The sequence below is a fragment of the Cyprinodon tularosa genome, unplaced genomic scaffold (genome assembly GCF_016077235.1).
Source record: "Cyprinodon tularosa strain WSP-4 unplaced genomic scaffold, ASM1607723v1 ctg810, whole genome shotgun sequence".
Taxonomy (NCBI): domain Eukaryota; kingdom Metazoa; phylum Chordata; class Actinopteri; order Cyprinodontiformes; family Cyprinodontidae; genus Cyprinodon; species Cyprinodon tularosa.
In genome coordinates, this window is record NW_024039575.1 from 229,551 (window position 1) to 247,777 (window position 18,227).

Sequence of the window (18,227 nt, forward strand, 5' to 3'; positions counted from 1 at the left end):
ATGCCACTGTCAGATTTCCACAGGATGACTCTTTTATGTCACTTCAGAGAAGCTATTTATTATTCTTGATATAATCACCTGTAAAGACATGGGGAGGGGAAAGGGGGGGGGGGGGGGGGGGGGGGGGGGGTCGGTAATTTCTGGATGTTTCCTCTTCCAAAGCCAATAAGGTGGAACCTTTTGTAAAATCCAATCTTCCTCTGTATCAGTGTTAGGAAGATATTTAATATATTTGAGATGCTTCTACATCCTTGCAATATTACAACTATTGATTAATGCATGTAAATAAACTCCCTTGCCTCACATATTCAGCTCAATCAACATGTTTGGTTCACTGAGCCCAAAAATCAACATTGATTGACTAAACTGTGTGAGCTTTAACATTGAATGTGGTTAGCATTGACAAGCAACCATTTATTTTTTATCAAAACCGAGTTAAAAAGCTTATAATGTTTGAATGTGAATCTGTGCTTGTTAAAGGTCTGTTCTACTTAAAGGAACAAAATAAATTCAGACATGCAGTACTCGCCTATACTGTGTAGATATGGATATCTAGAGAATTGGATGAAAATAGCTGCTGAGGTATAAAGGTACAAAAGCATAAAGACTTTAATTTTCTTCCCGAAGACACGTGCAACTACCAAAATGTAATTATGCATTGAACTAAAACAAACACAAAATAAAATTACAAAAAGTAGCTATAGAGTACAAACAGGCAAGGAGAAACTGCATGGTCATTAAGAAGCAACTACTAGCAGGCAGTAGCTCACTTCAGCTAGCAGAACATGAATAAATCATAGTAGAAAGAGCATATTTTCTACCCTCTATGATAAGTCCTTGAGAAGTCACGAGGTACGGACACCCACCAGAATCTAGAACATCCCTTATGGCCCTCAGCTAGCCTATTATACCTCCTGAGGGGTGCAGTGTGGTTAGGAGAGACTTTACTGCCCTCTAACCACTGCACCAGCGGCGTGCACAGACAGTAAAAAAGGGCACACACTGGAAAAATTCAAAATCTAGATAAGTCTTTTTTTTCTTAAAATAAGTGCGTTGGTCTTGAATTAAGGAGGTAAAAGACATTTTGCCAATGGAACAAGACAATTTACATTCAAAAACACAATTGCATTGTTTTATTTCAAGTGCATTTTATCTAATTGTCTTATTTTAGGGGTAAAAAATACGAATTCGATTTGCAAACTATCTCATTTACCTGCTCAAATTAAGGGTAAATACACTTATTTTAAGACATTTTTTTACTTATTTCTAGATCGTTTTTCCATTACATATAGTGGGCCCTCACCACTTGAGGCGCCCTTTAGCACTCATTTTTGCCTTTAAGAGGGGACTTTAGCATGCGTTTTGGCTCCCAAGGGAGCACTTTAGCGAATGTTTTAGAAGCACTCCCTAAGGCGTGCTTTAACTTGCGTTTTGGCTTACAAGGGGGCAATTTAAGCAGCATTTTGGCTTCTGAGGGAACTTTAGCATATATTTTCTGGCTCCCAAAAACGAAAATTTGCACACGATTTGGTTCCTTATAAAGCACATTAGCATGCCTTTGTCTCCCAAGAAGTCACTTTGGCACTCGTTTTGGGTCTCAAGAGGGCACTTTAGGCAGAGTTTTGGCTAACAAGAGGGAACTTTAACATGTTTTGGCATCGGAGAGGGCACTTACACTGCTTTGTGTTCTCAAGAGGGAACTTTGACATGCATTTCCGCTCCTAAGTGGGCATTTTGTGCAGTGTTTTGCCTCCCAAGAGGTCTGATTAGCATGTATTTTGCCTCTCATTAGGGCGTTTTAGCATGTATTTTGGCTCCCAACAGGGTGATTTAGCACGCGCTTCTCAACAACTGGGCCACAAGGGGAAGGGGGGGTCCACAAGGCCGGTCTACATCCTGAGACCCTCTATGTCCTTTGGAAGGATCCAGGTGTAGGCATAAGAGAGGAATCATAACATGAAGGATTTATAGGAAGATAAAAAATTACAGAGCTTTGGATGGAAAAAACGCAAGAGGAACCATAGAGTATGGTCTACAGCAGTAGTATCTGGTCAACTATAACAAGATAAAAAATTTTCAACATATGCGGAGGGATGATTGCACACGTAAGTTAATTGAACTGAGTGCATAACATCTGTGACACAAGCCTGGGATAATGAGAAGCTGAAAAGGTAGGTTTCCTTTGTATAATTAATGCAAAGGACTCTGTAACATGTACAATTCAGAACATTAACACAACCCAACATAACAATGAATCCAGCATCATCCACCGTGGAAGATGCATTTCATTTAGTCTTTATTGTTCTTTATACTGGGATTTAAGACACTTTTTTTTTATCAACTCAGCTAAAACGGTCTGATTTATTTTGGAAAGATGAAGCAGACATGTTGAAAAGCTGGCTGTTTAAAAATCATGTTGTTGCTCTGTCAAAGTTCGTGAAGAAGGCCTGGCATTTGTTGTATCTCATATGATAAACTGTTCTCTCTGTATGTGTCTAAGATTTCCTAGATTATTAATATGTCATTGTCTTTTTTTTTCATTCTTTCATGTGTTGTATATTATTCTAAAGTGTCTAATAAGCCCCAAAGTTCTTGGCTCCAACCAAGGTGCTTGACACTTAAATAAAAAATAAGTCAATAAAATCAAATCATTCAAAAAGGAACAACAGAGAAATATGAAGGAAAAACAAAATATTGTCAATGGAACATAGCTTTTGAAATAACACATCAGCTAAGGGAGCCATAAGGGGCTGTAGAGGGATATAATGCAGTGATGAAGTGAGTTTCATGCTTGATATTTGTCCTAAGTGTATACAGCATTGTCATCCCTCTGCTTAACAAAACACCCATGTATGAGGAGATGAGTAAGCTGAGTGAACGATCAGAGGATGACACCAGTGAATATTAGGAGTACGATCATTGAACCTGAAACTAACTTACCTTACTTTGGTTAGAGTTCAAGTAGATGTTTACAGTAAATATTGCTCACTCTCACAAAGCTTTAAAACATTTCTTTAAAACAAGAAAATGCTTCTCTCATTTCTGTCTACAATTAATTTCAATATGGCCTCCTTTGCTCTTAAGTATTGTTTTGGATTTTGCCACAGCACAGGTATGGACTGGCAGTTTATGTCAAAAATCAACCCAATTCAGAAATTGATCATAACAATGCTGAAAACTATTTTTTTCTAGGTTTAAGGTTAGAAAAACTGGTACCTGTGATGTTTTGTGCAAATGCATCACTAAATTATATTCTGACTTTTTTCAAGAATTACAGCCTAAATGCTACTTTATGCAAATCTTTATCATCTGGCACTCTGTAGTAAAATGTTCCTCTCCAGCTACCCTTTTCTAAAAGTTAAAAATAGATGGTGAAGTTCCTTCCAAGAGATCTTGCTTATTTGCTGACCACTACTTATCCTTGATGGTCATACTTGGCCAAAAGCTGATTTGATTTATAATACCTCAGCAAAAAAAAGAAAAAAAAGAATAGGGGTTAAAAAATTAATAAGTGGAAGTTCAAAAACAAATGGGGCACATTGGTGCTTATAGGCATTAGGTACATATTGTCAGCTTATGGCAGGCCAGCCCTTTGACAACAGTTGAGAGTCAAAGTCTGTCACTCATAACAGCGGTCCTGAAAATTTGCAAAAACCGTGGAAGTGATTCTAAATATCTAACACTGAAAATCTAGTTAGTCATTTTGTGTTTTACATATTTTAAAAAGAATATCATATTATAAGCTTAACTTCAAAACACTTTTCATTTTCATCAATAGAATTTAATGTGAAAAAAAAAAATATATATATATATTACTAGGGGTGGGCTGTGGGCTGATATCGGCGTTATGGACGCAGCACGTTAACACCAGTCTCTTATTGGGTGATAGAAAAAAAAATATCGCCGTTAATTGATTCTCACAGCTGGGTAGGGAGCTGGATCTATAGCTATGACCTAGCGCGGATGTATATCTGGGGACGAGAAAAATCAGTCTTGTGTGTAGGCGTACTGTTCACACATCGAATATGACGTGCTAACATGCATGCAGCTATAATGCGGGTGGGTTTCTTAAGGGAAAATTTATTTTTAAGAACACCCATCAGCATGGTTGAAGATGGTGGGCTCGAGCTTGTTCTCCAGGTGGCCACAGATGACCCATCTTACAAACTACCTGCAAGATGAACTATCAGGATGAGAATACATTACAAGCACATCACGGAGAAAGCAGCAACAGATTAGAAGTTGCTAGAGGCAACGTGTGGACAGTGAACCACTGGACATTTGTCAATAATGATAACTACCTCTGTGTCACTGTACATCTCATTAATGTTAGCTGGGAACCACACTTCTTTGCTTTAGGTAGGCGATGTTATGAAATTTTAAATTACATTTTACCACAACACCACAAATGATTACCATAAGATAATTTTTGCTTCTTGATGACAGCTTTTGTGAGTGTGGTTAAGAGGGACAAAATGTTTGTTCAGTGGTAATATGTGATGCATTTTGCGTGTCTAACTTATTTAGATAGCACACACATATCCTTAACTTATTTATTCATACCCTTAACCTATTTTATTCTTTTCCTTGTCTTATTTTGTTCTTATATAATAATAATGATAATAATTGAAATTTATTGATCTCACATTACAGAAATTTACCTCTGCATTTAAACCCTCCCCTTAGGGAGCAGTGGGCTGCAATCGTGGGGCGCCGAGGGAGCAATTGGGGTTTAAGGGTCTTGCTCAGAGACCCAGAGTGGCAGTCAGTGGGACAAGGGGTTTGAACTCATATCCTCAGAGTTCCGGGCTCTATGCCCTAACCACTAGGCTGCCACTCCCCTTATGTTATTTATACTTACAATCTTATTTTTCCCTCTTCTGTAAACAGTTTCACCACAAGAAAAAAAAAAATTCCTGCAACGGATCAACAAAGTAATTCTGAATTTTATGTAGATCGAATTTACCTTTAAAAGACCAGTAAGTAGCTGTAACAAAAAAACAAAATAAAAACAATTACTTTTAATTAATTAAAAACAAAATAATTTTTTAAGGCTTTTTAATTTCATTAAAAACAAATATATGACCATGCTTTAAAACTTTAATTATCAAAGAAACCCAACACAAAACCAAAAAAAATTTAACTGTAAAAATTGGGCGACAGGAACAAACATGAAACTAAAACCAGTGATATGTAACAGCAAAAGTAATTGTGAAATGTGATAAAGCTGGATCTCTGTTTAGTGAAAGTCAATAGAATAAATGAATGAATTGGAAAAAAAGTGATTCAAATGTTATTCTCAAACACCAGCCAAGTAAAGCATAACATTTCTGAATAGGGCTGCATTGAAATAAAGTAAGAGTTAAATACACTTGATGACCTTTAGGGACCTAGTTACAAAAGCCAGTTTGTCTTGTGTATAAATACAAAATTGCCTCTATAAATAATTGTTCTTTTGCCAAAACATTTTTTATTTTTTTTTTGCATTTGAAAGCTTATAGACACATAATCATTTTACATTTCTTGCAAAATAACCACTGGGACTTTAAAAAAGCTACCTCAAAGGAGTATCAAAAGCCAATATATATATACACATATAAAAATATGTACAAAACAATCCATCAAGGAAGTCTGCCTAAACTAGATGTGCAGGGGTTTTCTCTTTCAAGTTAGATTTGTTACACCTCAGACACCTCAACAGTGACAACATTACAAATGCATGGGGTCTACTCAAAATGGAATTGTCACAGAAAGGGAAAGGAGAAATAGAAGCAATGCACCAAAATAACTGTTTGTTTTGTTGACAGAGGTAGAGAAAGAAAATAACTAATGGCTGATACAGAAAAGAATAATAAGAAGAAAGACCTGAATATATGAAGAACAGAAAAGGTTAAGACTTTTGTATATTTGTTTAAAAAAAAATATTGTGGGAAAAGGAAAACAAGACAGGGCTATAGCAATGAAATGGCATTTAAAGTAAAAGAAAAAGATGCAATCACTGCTTATGTGTCTTTGGAGGCCTCATATCCAGTGGGGCCTTTAGATAGAAGTACGCTTTGCTTAGATCTTTTAAATTTCCTTGGGTCCTTGAAATCCTTGAAATTTTCTTATTTCTTCAAATGCTTGGGCCTCCTTCTTCAGTCTTCTTTCCCTTCGTCCTGCAGACCTTTACCAAGGACCTTTGATAGGTGGGCCTTTGGGGCTGTAGTCTACTTGATGACTCATACAGTCTACTGGATTGCAACGGCCTTCCTTCCCTTTAGATCCAGGCTGTCCAGGAGGGCCTGGTATTCCAGGAACACCCTGCTGGCCAACAGGTCCGGGAGGTCCCATTTTGCCATAGCCTGGGGGGCCTGGAACACCTAGAACAGGAAAAAAAGAGGGGGGAAAATATGCAGTGTCACTTTTTTTATATTTATTTTTTTCACATCTAGAAAAAAAACGACTTAATGTAATATATTGGTTCAAAGAAGTTCATAATTGTAAAGGTGAAAAGGGCTTTATGGTCTGATACAAAAACAAAACTTAAAAGTGTGTCTTGTAATTGTTTCAGTACAAAGTAGATAAAGTTGTGCAGAAATAACTGTTTTAAGAAGTCATCTCATTAAAAAAATGTCTATATGTGTGTAACTGAGCTGTTCATAAATGTCTTCAAGGTCTGTAAATTAGACCAAAGGACATGAAACTATCAATGATGGAGTTGGAGAGAGGTTTCAGCGGGGTTGAGTGATCTTAGCACAGTTCAATCCATAACCTGGAAATTGACAGATGCAGTATGATAACCCTAGATGTGCTTCAAAGACCTGTAACTGAGGTAAGAAGATCTCTCATCAGGACAAGTTTGTGTCCTCTCAACAAAGCCAACACATGAAGAAGAGTTAGAAGAGGAAAGTCATTTATGACAGATAATTAAAAGATTTGCATTTAAACAATCATCAGGGAGACACTATAAACATCTGAAATATGCTCTAATATGAATATGCTCTAATTATACAACCAAAATTTACATTTTATTTGCACACAAATAGAGCAACCTATATGGCCAAATGCTAAAGCCGAACATCACTGTCAATTACCCATCCCCCCTCTACGAAACGTGGTACAGAGAGTGCTTTATGCTGTGAGGATGCTTTTCCTCAGGGATAATAAAAAAACTGGTAAGAGTGGATGGGAAGATGGATGGAGCTTAATAAAGGACAAAACTGGACAAAGAACTTTCGGAAGATACAAAAGATATTAAACTTAGAAGGGTACTATCCATTTTTTTTTTCATTTTTTTATAAATATTTATTTTCACAAAAAACAAAAAGATACAGGCCCCTTTTACAGGACATTTATTTTTGCCTGTATAGAGTTGCTCTGTTCTATTCTTTTGTAGTTATTGTCAGTATTACAGGTGCACAAAAGGAACTAACGAAGCCCTTCTCTGTTTCTATTTGTGTTGTACAATATTCTTCTCCTTATTTAACCTTGATAGAATTCATTCTTTCAGTTCTGCAAATATATCTTAAAATTGGTGGTCATTGTGCAGCGACATCGATTTAATCCACAGTTTTTCACTCAGAGACCACTGTGAGAAATGTATGATTCTGGTTACTACAATATGAGTTATGTATTATAAATAAATGTGTTTTCTTTGGTCTTAATGAATAATAAACTTCACAAATTAAAAAGAAATCCATTTAGGAGAGGATCAGAAACACTGGAGAAGATTCCAGAAGAACGACGGCAAACTTTAAGGATTAATTGACATCAACCTCATCTGAAATTATGTAAAAAGGAAAATTAAGTTTACTGAAAATGTTCAAGTACATCTGTTGTTAGGGGACCAAGAAAACAAAACAAAACATGAGTCATCTGTATTCCTTTGAAGTGAACACATTTGCTTATCAAATTCAAAATTGAACAAACAACTTCATGAGATGTGATAATAGCTGCCGGTTCTCTAATTTAAGAAATGCTTTCTGAACTCTGGGATGATTAAGGATGATTGGATATGCTGAAATGATTTGAATGATTTAAATTAGTAATTGTGATTTTAACACAGTGAGACTTTCAAATCATTCCATCACACTGCCTATTTCTACATTATTAACCAAGGAAAAACATAAAAGAATTTAGAAAAGTTGCTTAAATTGAGCTAATTCTGGGTTTTACCTTGGACACAGGATGAAATTCCACACAAAGTAACTAAATTTTTAACCATGTAATTGATCTTGATGAAAAGTGAGGGAAAAAAATAGCTTGGTTGGATATATTTGAATGTGTTTACCTAAGTCAAACAAGTACAAATAAAGGAGAACAAATCCAAAATATTATCTAGATCAAAACTTGGTATAGTTTATGTCAGGCATCCCCATAGTCGGTCGAGGGGCGATGTCCTGCAGGTTTTAGATGTTTCCCTGCTTTAGCACAGCTGATTTTGATGATTGCAGTTGAGAAAAAGCCTGTTAATCAGCTTTAAATTAAAATCAGCTGTGCTGGAGCAAGGAAACCTCTAAAACCTTCAGGACAGCAGCCCTCGAGGTCGGAGTTTGGGGGTGCCTGGTTTAGATATTTAAAAACTAATTGGATGTATTACCTGGTGCACCGGGTGGTCCTATATCTCCCATCTCTCCGACACCCTTGTCACCCTTTGCTCCTGGTGGACCATGAGGTCCTGCCGAGAGTAAGATAAATTTAATACATGGGAGATAAATAAAAGATTCATATTATTTTGTATAATGCTGATGAAAAAAATCAAAACAAAACAAAGTAAACAGTGAAATCCATTCACCAGGGAGGCCTTGTCCTCCTGGTCGGCCCTGCCTGCCGATCTGTCCTGGAAGCCCCGGAGCACCTTGGGGTCCAGGAGTACCGGGAACACCGTCTTTTCCTGGGGGCCCCGGTCGACCGGGTGAGGCCACCATTTCTACTGGCATCTGCATGCGAGACATGTAGTATCCCATTCTCTCTAAAAGAGGGAGCACATTTAAAACAAACATTATTTTATTTTCCAAAGAATAAGCAGAATTAGTTTAAACAAAAGGCCTAATTTACAAAGAAAATGGTGATTTAATGTGTAAAGTGTTGGATTATTCATACATTGAATATTTGTGAATAACCTCACCATCAAAGATCTTGATAACCTGTTGCCGAATGAAGTTTTTGATGTCATCATAGTTGACGAAAGCCTATTAAATAAAAGAAGAAAAAAAAATTGACTGATAAAAACAAACAGGGAAACATTGATCAGGCAGATAATCAGAAAATTTATTATTTTATTTATAGTGAGTGCTTGTAGACAACGTATAGAAATAAAACAGGCTGCAAATTATATAAATTAGAATAAAAATAGTGCTGTGAGAAGAGTGAAAGAAGATCTCACATCGTTTCCTGGTGGCCCTGGAGGACCAGGGGATCCTGGTTGTCCATCAGAACCTGGACTTCCCCTTTCCCCTCTGGGTCCAATCGGGCCCATCATGGGTTGGGCGTCCTTTGCAGAATACATCCCCCCTCCTGGTGGACCTGGTCTACCTCGCTCTCCTGGAAGACCCCTTTGTCCAGGGGCCCCCTGTTCGCCCTATAATACAGTGCAAGTAGTTATTTATAGACAAAAAAGGATATATCTTTAGTGTTTTAGATAAATCATACATATTATACTTGACTGTTATAATTCTAGTAGTACGAATAATAATTATCTTATTACATGCAAAATATTTTCCCTTAGGGTCAGCAACACAGAGTGAGGTACACATTTATGAGTAACCCCAGTAAAGATGTAACTAATATAATTTTTTTATATATATAATATTATGTTGAGTAAGTTCATGAAAATCCAATTGTACATTTCATTTATATAAGATGTAACAAAATAACAGCTTTTCCCCCCCTTTGTTTTCTTGTGGTGTATATTTATGGCATGACAGAATATCTGCACAAACAGCAGGCAGAGAAAAAAATACATTTTCTATCCCGCCTTCACAAATGAAAATATGAGAAGTGTACTCTAGCGGTATGTTAAATGGAACAATGGGCTTTGAGATGAAAATAAAGATAGTGCTTCTCTTCAAAGAGGTACTTCAGGTGGATTTTTGCATGAAAAATTACATCAATATTCAGGGAGGCACCCCAAACCCACTGTTATATACTGCCGAATTTGTGATGCTGTCGACTTGTTTTTTTTTTCTTCCAAAGACCCTTGAAATCTTTCTTGAATGCATTGCTGATGAAGTCCTTCAAATCCAGACATCTGGTGGTTTTTGTTATTAAACTTAAAATGGGTTGCCAATTCATGTTCTTATAAGATGATTTATCCAAATCAGAGCAGAAATGTTTTTTTTTTTTCCATATTTGTCCCCAGACATAAATTTAATAGAAATTTGAATTTAATCAAGGTTCAGTTTTGAGAGGATCCAGGGCTTAAAACAATCTAGAGCATTGATGTCATAGACAAATCCTAATAGCCCAATGTCCTGCAACCTTTAGATGTACCTTTACCCTACACCCTTGAATTAAATGGATAAGCTACCTCACTTAGACACTGTCATACTCTATAGAGCTCTGCCAATTAGCTAATATTTTAGTCAGGTATGTTGAGGCAAAGACTGAAAGTTAGAGGACATATGTGCCCTAAAGGACTGGGGAAGGAATTAACAAAGATCCCTCTCTCTGTAACCTTGTAGAATATAATCGGTGTAAACTCAGTTATGTCTATTGATAAAATTAGGTTGTGAAAAGATGTACCAATAATTACTGTACCACAACTAACTGAATATGTCGCAAATAATGCTTTGAGTTCTGTTTCAAAATTGTTATAATGTTATTATATGTTACTGAAAATCAATATCAGTTGACTTGTGGCCTTCTCTACCAATGGGGTCAGTTAAATCAAATGGCAAGGTGACCCTTTTTTTCCTTCTTTTTTTACCCAACTCCACCAAAACGTATATGCTAAGATATCATTTGAGGATATTTAGTAGTTTTTTACTATTTTAAGATTCAGGTATTTTAAAGACAGTCTTGCCCTACATCTCTATCACTTTCCACACAGCAGCACTTACAATGCAGACTGTGTAAACACGCTCAAAAACAGTCCCGCTATATTAGCGACAGTGATTTATCGAGGACAAAGCAGCCCATAATGGACGTCTAATGTTTACACGTCACCAACAGACAAGAGCTTCCTGGAATAAAGAGGAGTGAGAAGAATAAAGGGTCCCGTTCTTGTCTTCCTGCTCTGTTCTGCACTGCTAAAACCCTGACAATGCTGTCCTGTCAGTGTGACAAATAGCCTCATCTAGCATCTCCTCTCAAGCTTAATAGCATTATCCCAGAAGCTGAAGAATAACTCTATCGCCATGCCCACGTACTGTAAGCTACTGTCCTCGCAGAGATCCAGCAAACTCCCTGGATACAGAGCTAGGGAGTTTGCTGGGTGCAAGGCAGGGAACCAGCCTGCCAGTCTGAAAAGGAGGGAAAGGCATGGAGTACGGAAGAGGTCCGCTGTGGGATCAGAGGGTTAGTGAACTGATGACGATTTAAGTGTGAATGCTGAGTGGGCTAAACCAGCAGAGAATTGGCCCTTTCAAAGCTATTGTGTGCCAACAAAAGCCGACCTGAGCTTTAGCAGAAAAGAGAAAACTCTCTCTGATTTCATAGTCTCAAGATGCCGTGAATAGCAGACACTCTGGTATGACAAGAAATAGTCAAAATCCCTAACGCTTACCTTTTGACCTGGTTGTCCATTATCCCCTGGAAGGCCTGGTGTTCCCTACCAAAAGAAAAAAAAAAGGATTTTCAAAATTGCTCATGCTTAGCCAGGTTGGATAGACTATCGCTGAACAGTCCAAGGTCCTTTTTCAGCTACTACAGGTGTTATTATAGAGTTTCCCCTGTATTCAGCTCCAAAAGAGGAGCTCTTGCTGCAAATTTCTGTAATGATGGGTTTCTCTGACCAATTGATTTTTTGTCAATCTTTAAGACAAAAACTGATTTTTAGTGTATACAAGTAGTCATACAAAGACACTCTGATAATTCTGGTGACTCTCAGACGCATGTGGTTGCCCTAGATTTTATTTAGGGGTGTCAGAGTAAATGAGACTGTCGACACACATTACAATGTCCACACATAATAAAAGCAAAAAGAATAAAGATAGCATTATAAATTAGGCAGCTTTTAGGTGACAACAAGTAAAAGGTTACAAAATAATTTATACATTCCACCACATCAGGCTCTCACCATAAGAATTTATGAATCACAAACAGCTAGAGGCTACTTACGTCTTTACCAGCAGCACCATCACTGCCAGGCTCTCCCTAAAAGTCAAAACAAGAGTGAAACACATTAAAAGCCAACGCAGTTAACTCAATTTATAGGAGATAACAGTTAGAGAACAGTTACCATAAGTCCTGGATGCCCAGGTGCTCCTGGAGATCCGGCAATCCCTGGCAAGCCTCTATCTCCAGACTGGCCCTTATCTCCTTTTATACCCTGGAGAGGATGATCAGTAATTTTAATATCATCACTGGAGTTTGTGTCCAACTCTTGGTTCTCTGATCTTACTTTAAGAACAAATTTTCCTTCCAAGATTCAGGATTTTACTTGACAAACATATGAAAATATAAGAATGTTTGAGATTCACTCTTACCACTCCGGATGGACCAGGAGGTCCTGGAGGTCCTGCTGGTCCAATTGCACCCTTAAAAAGAAAGCAAACATATTAGTTTCATTTTTGATTTGCTAAAACAAAAAAACATGGTAGATAAAATGACAAAATACTGTTTGTCATCTTAAACAGAGGAGTGTTTACGATCTGGCCTGGAGGTCCTGGTCGACCTTGTAGTCCTGGGGTACCCGGGTCACCCTGTACAAGTTAAAAGATAAAACAGGTTAAACCTTCAACTGCTGCTTAGATTACTGACAGAATTTGAATGAACACTTTCTCATCATTAAAATATTCCTTTAGACGAGCCATGTTCTTTTTTGTAGCCATCAACTGTTGAATTGTTTGACAAATTTTCTGGAAGAAGCTTAGCTTTTTGAATTATAAAATGTCAAGTCCCAGCAATCATCTCAGCATTAGTGTGAGAAATACTGCATAGATCTTTCTTTGTAGAAAAAAACTAATAAATATTTTGTGGCCAAAGGCTTTAGTCATTGGAAAGGGACGAGGAAATCATAATGACGGAACATGATGAATAAAAATAAATATATATATATATATATATATATATATATATATATATATATATATATATATATATATATATATATATATATATATATATATATATATATATTTAAACATGCTCTGCATTTGTTAAAAAAAGATATGTTTAAGGATTCGGAAAGGACACTGCAATGCTTTTTTCAACTATAGCAGCTAATTTGTGTTTTGTTTGGTTCACTGAGTTGTGGGTACATTTATATCTGTTTGAGTTTCAGACCTGATTTGTCAATTTCAAATAGTACAAAAAGAAAAAGTTAGTTAAGATATAAGAGAAACAATCAAATAAGTCTGCCATCAATTAAAAGCTGAAGGGAGATTCAATGTCCACACTAAGATGAGTCAAAAATAAGCAGTTTTGATAAGTGGCAAACAGATCATTTATTAATGAATGTGGAATCAAAGTGTTATCAAAACCACTATAAGCCAGAAGGATAGCAATAGATACAGTATATGGTTAGGAAAGGGGTGGAGAGAGAGGAAGAAGACAAAAACAAACTGTCAAAGGTTTGAAAACTGAACCAGGGCATTCTGCATCAGAGAATAAGGTTCCCAGTATGTGGGTTGTGAGCTCTATCCCTGCACCACTGCCACACCCAGAAACGCAGATGAACTGAGTCACATCCATGTTTATTTTTGATTTGCTAAAACACCAGTGTGGTTCCACTGCAACTTGCTAGGAACCAAAACTTAGCAATGAATTAGCAGAGGATGTATAGTTTTAGACCTATTTGTTTGTTTTTATTCTGTGGATCAGCGTAAATATGCTACAGATTTAGACTGCACCTAATTCTTGTTTTGTGAAATCTGTTCAAGAAACAAATAATCCAAACAAAAGTTAAAGCCCCAAATTGATAGGAACACCCCTTCGACAAGCATAAATTAACCTTTCACTGGAACTACGCTTATTGAAATTTAGGTTAACGGGGTAGTGATGAGCAGCAATAATACTCACATCATGTCCTTGCCTGCCAGGTGGTCCTTGTGGGCCTGCAGGTCCCGCATCTCCCTTTTGGGATGTGAAACATTTTCAAATTTTCAGTAAAGGCACAACAGGGGTAGCAGTAAAGCTACTATCATCATAATCAAGAATCATGTACAAGAAACAGGCCGTAACCATGACTACATAAGCAGAGAGACGGGATGTGATGATAAAGCAATGGATTTGCTGTCTGACCTTCTGTCCCGGAAAGCCAGCGTGTCCTGTTTTCCCTTTGAATCCCTGAGAAGAAATGTTGATGACAATAAGTCAGTGCACTACAAGAACAAAAGGTATTTGGGGCTGTTAAAAAAAGGGGAAACTTTGTTTGAAACTCTTAGACTTGTGTAGAAAATAAACCAAAATGCAGAGAGAAAAAAGGAGATATACAAATAAAAAATTGTTAAAGAAAAGAGGCAGCTGTTTGTGGATTATGTTTTCCCTTCTCCTGGGTCAGCATGTCAAGCAGCAGCCCAGGGAGCTTCAAATGCAAAACCATGTAATGCATTTGTAAACACTTGCAAGTAAACATTACCGTTGTTAACTGATGTGCAGTGTCGGTTTCTGCCACAAACATCATGTTTCTTGCAGTCCAAAAAATGTCAAATTTTGTCTCATCCATCCCAAACATTTCTTTCCCCCACAATTGTTGTTCCTCTAACACATCGCTTGTGGCAAACTAGAAATTGTTCTCATTTTCTTTTCTTCAAAATGACTTCTACTCCTCCAAAGTCTGGAAAACATGTATCAACCCCCTTTTCATTTACACCTGTGTTCTACTCTGTGTTGATCCATCACAAAAAAAAAAAAAAAACAACAAAAAACAATTACACACATTGTGTATTGTAGCTCTGCCTTAGAAAAGGTGAAGTTATTGAAGGGGTGGTCGGTTCTTCAATAATAATATTTTACTTGATAAACTGAAAATGAAAAATAATAGCCATTAAACTATCAAAAAGAAAAAGGAAACCTGCAGAAACAGTTGCGGTGTATGATGCATGCAGGTGATACTCACTGGGATTCCTCGAGGTCCCGCTGGGCCCGGAGGACCTGTGTCTCCCTGATAATGATAATAAAAAAGACCACAGTCTGTCTCAGAAGATAAACTACTTCATACAGGTTTTGCAGTAGGATTATCTCCATGAGATTTATCTGATAGGTTTTGTGATAAAATGGTGCTACTTACCCGCAGTCCTGGTTTGCCATCTTTTCCATCTATTCCTTCAATACCAGGAGGACCCTTTCAAAATTGCATATACATCAGTTATAGTTCCAAACAGCTACATTGCAGATCAAATAAATTCATAATATTTACCATTAGCCCTGGAGATCCAGGTGAGCCTGGTGGCCCAGTGGGTCCTTGGGAACCTGGAGAACCATCATTACCCTTTGGAAATATAGTGTTTATTTATCCACATCATAATCTTTATTGCGAAAGAGGTAAACATGGTAAATTGCCTTATCTCTACTTACTTTTTCTCCTTTAAGCCCAGGTTGGCCTTCTCTGCCAGACTTGCCAGCAGGACCAGGAGGACCCTATGGTTACATCAAATATTGAAATGTCCTACTAACATTTAGATAAGAAAAAAGGTGCAAAAGATTAGGTAAAGACTCTACATACTGGTGGGCCTGGAAAACCTGGTTGTCCTTGGAAACCCTGAAATATGAAAAAATAAACAATGAAAAAAAAATCTTAGCATTTAATTTATTATTTCCTGTTAACAACAATAAAAATGATTTCTAGAAAGATCATGTGTGGTATGTACAGATGTCAAAAGAATTATTTGCACCCTTAGTACAGATGCACAAGCTTTAAATAAATGTAAACTTTTTACGGTTGTACATTTACAGTAGTATTTAAGAATTATCCTCAGCACTGAAACATGTTAAGAAATAATTCATGTTAAGAGAATGGTAAGTGGAATCAGTAATGCCCTTACTACAGTTTCAGCTTTTCTGTATTCTCAATAGGCTTCCACATGGTTTACAAATGCACTGATGATCTCAGACACTGCATTAATAGAGAAAAGCTTGTTGTCAGTCTCCACTTTCATTTATCCCAAAAGTTGAGGACAGGATTTCAGGAGAGCCAGAGATTATTTTTTTTTTTAGAAATGCACTGAATGCAATATCTGGATTAATATTGGCTCCAAAACCGACTAATTACCTAGATCAGAAATTGGATACTGGAGATCTTGTCTGATGAACTTTATACGGAACTGCTATTTTTTAGTTTTTGCTCCTAATTTATAATGAAGTGTTGTGTTAATTTTTCACCTTTTAATAGTGTTTATGTCAAGGCTAAACCCTTCACTGACATCTTATGATATATGGTTTATTCATCTAACAGTATCTAACGGTATCTGATATTGACCATGAGCTCAGCCCAGGTATCATGGTGGATTGGAAAAAAGCTGGATCAGTGCATCCGTAATTTTGTTTTTCAACCAAACTTCCTTGGTCATGTCTTTATATACATTTCATTTGTTAAATAAAGAGCGCCTCAATAGTGTTCCAACAAAAAGCTTCTCCAGGATGTAAATTAAGAGATATGTTTACAAGAACCAAGAGCCAAGACCCAGTAAAAAAGTCCCATACCACAATCTGATTACCTTTGAACCAGACTTTAGTTTTAGTTAATGGAATATTTAGTATTATATTTCTGAATGGATTTAGTTTTTTAGATCTAGGATGAACGAGGTGATTGGAATAGCTGCATTCAATGATTTAGAGGGGTCAGACATTACTGCTGATAATTTAATATACCAAAGACCCATACATTTGTGTTTCTATAAAGCCTTTATTCTCAGTTTCAGTTGTTTCAAATGTCTAAATCAGAGATCCCACAATAGATTTAGGAAACTTTTGGAAAACTAGTTTTCCTGTAGCCATTTCCTGATTTACAGGGATAAACAAACAGCTGCCTAACTTTGGTGCTATGCACTTATTCAAGAGTAGCAATAATAGAGGACACTCCATATTTCGTCATATTCATACCCAAAGAAACAGAAATCAGAGTCTAAAAATGTATAAAAACTGCTTCAGCTCTCTCTACAGCTACCTTAGAACATTGGAATCTTAATGTACTAAGAATAAAAGGTGTATATTTCAAAAACTTAATGTATGATTCACAAAATCTGAATGTGCTTTTTTGTGTTTCCCGGGTGTGTAGACTAATTTGCATGTATCTGCATTAGACATACCTGGTCACCTTTGGAACCAATAGGCCCTGCTGGTCCTGTGTCTCCTTTAATGCCCTGCACACATTAAACAGTAACATCCTCTTTATCAAACAATACTCTAAACAAAACAAAAAAACCATATGATTTATTTAAGATGAAAAACTGACTGGAGTGCCAGCCTGTCCTTGATATCCAGGGCTACCAGGAGGACCCTACAAAATAAAATGAAATGTTTTAGACAACATGTTCCAACATGAGCTTAAGGTAAATAATCATCACAGTGATGGTGCAAAAACTCACAGATTCTCCTTTCTGACCAGCTATTCCTGGGCTTCCACGATCACCCTTCAGTCCCTGACAAAATACACACATACAAAAAAAGAACAGTGAATCACTGCGGGACCTTGTGTCACTTGGACCTTTCTAAAAAATGACAGAATGCTGTCAGTTCTTTAATAATGAGATGGTAACTTACAGGCAGCCCCGGTGGCCCCATAGTTCCAGGATAACCAGGCGTCCCTGGAGGGCCCTGAAGGAAAGATCATACGATCAATCAAATAGAGAAACCAATTATTTTTACTGTATGCTATCATTTCATGTCAGGTATCTACCTGCTCGCCCTTCATTCCTGGGAGGCCGGACGATCCTCGCTCACCATGCTGACCCTGAGGATGATGGCAGCGGGGACGGATTACCAACAACGAAGAGTTATGGGGACTTGTAAAATTATAAATGTTATATTTTATTTCCCTTGTTACAAACAGAAACAATTTAATGTATCATATAAGGGATGATACACCAATATAAATCTGCTTATAGTTGTGAAGTTTCAGAAAATTATAGATTATGCTAAAAATA

The 18,227-nt window shown here is 37.0% G+C and overlaps 1 protein-coding gene across 8 annotated transcripts in view; it reads right to left on the reverse strand.

Moving 5' to 3' along the window:
• Window positions 1-5,484: 5,484 nt before the first annotated feature.
• Window positions 5,485-18,227, reverse strand: part of col16a1 (collagen, type XVI, alpha 1) — a 105,686-nt gene continuing 92,943 nt past the window's right edge. For 7 of the 8 annotated variants that reach the window (XM_038271928.1, XM_038271931.1, XM_038271935.1 and 4 more), the window contains 22 exons: window positions 17,981-18,034; window positions 17,845-17,898; window positions 17,670-17,723; window positions 17,537-17,581; window positions 17,391-17,444; window positions 15,809-15,844; window positions 15,661-15,723; window positions 15,503-15,574; window positions 15,374-15,427; window positions 15,203-15,247; window positions 14,386-14,430; window positions 14,164-14,217; window positions 12,792-12,845; window positions 12,630-12,680; window positions 12,383-12,472; window positions 12,262-12,297; window positions 11,708-11,752; window positions 9,368-9,562; window positions 9,110-9,173; window positions 8,777-8,953; window positions 8,582-8,659; window positions 6,169-6,362 (listed from right to left, as the gene is read on the reverse strand). In XM_038271928.1, the coding sequence (XP_038127856.1) occupies window positions 6,169-6,362; window positions 8,582-8,659; window positions 8,777-8,953; window positions 9,110-9,173; window positions 9,368-9,562; window positions 11,708-11,752; window positions 12,262-12,297; window positions 12,383-12,472; window positions 12,630-12,680; window positions 12,792-12,845; window positions 14,164-14,217; window positions 14,386-14,430; window positions 15,203-15,247; window positions 15,374-15,427; window positions 15,503-15,574; window positions 15,661-15,723; window positions 15,809-15,844; window positions 17,391-17,444; window positions 17,537-17,581; window positions 17,670-17,723; window positions 17,845-17,898; window positions 17,981-18,034 (1,614 nt within the window). Of the gene's footprint in view, window positions 6,363-8,581; window positions 8,660-8,776; window positions 8,954-9,109; window positions 9,174-9,367; window positions 9,563-11,707; window positions 11,753-12,261; window positions 12,298-12,382; window positions 12,473-12,629; window positions 12,681-12,791; window positions 12,846-14,163; window positions 14,218-14,385; window positions 14,431-15,202; window positions 15,248-15,373; window positions 15,428-15,502; window positions 15,575-15,660; window positions 15,724-15,808; window positions 15,845-17,390; window positions 17,445-17,536; window positions 17,582-17,669; window positions 17,724-17,844; window positions 17,899-17,980; window positions 18,035-18,227 lie in introns of all 8 variants that reach the window. The other variant, XM_038271929.1, reaches the window with a different exon arrangement.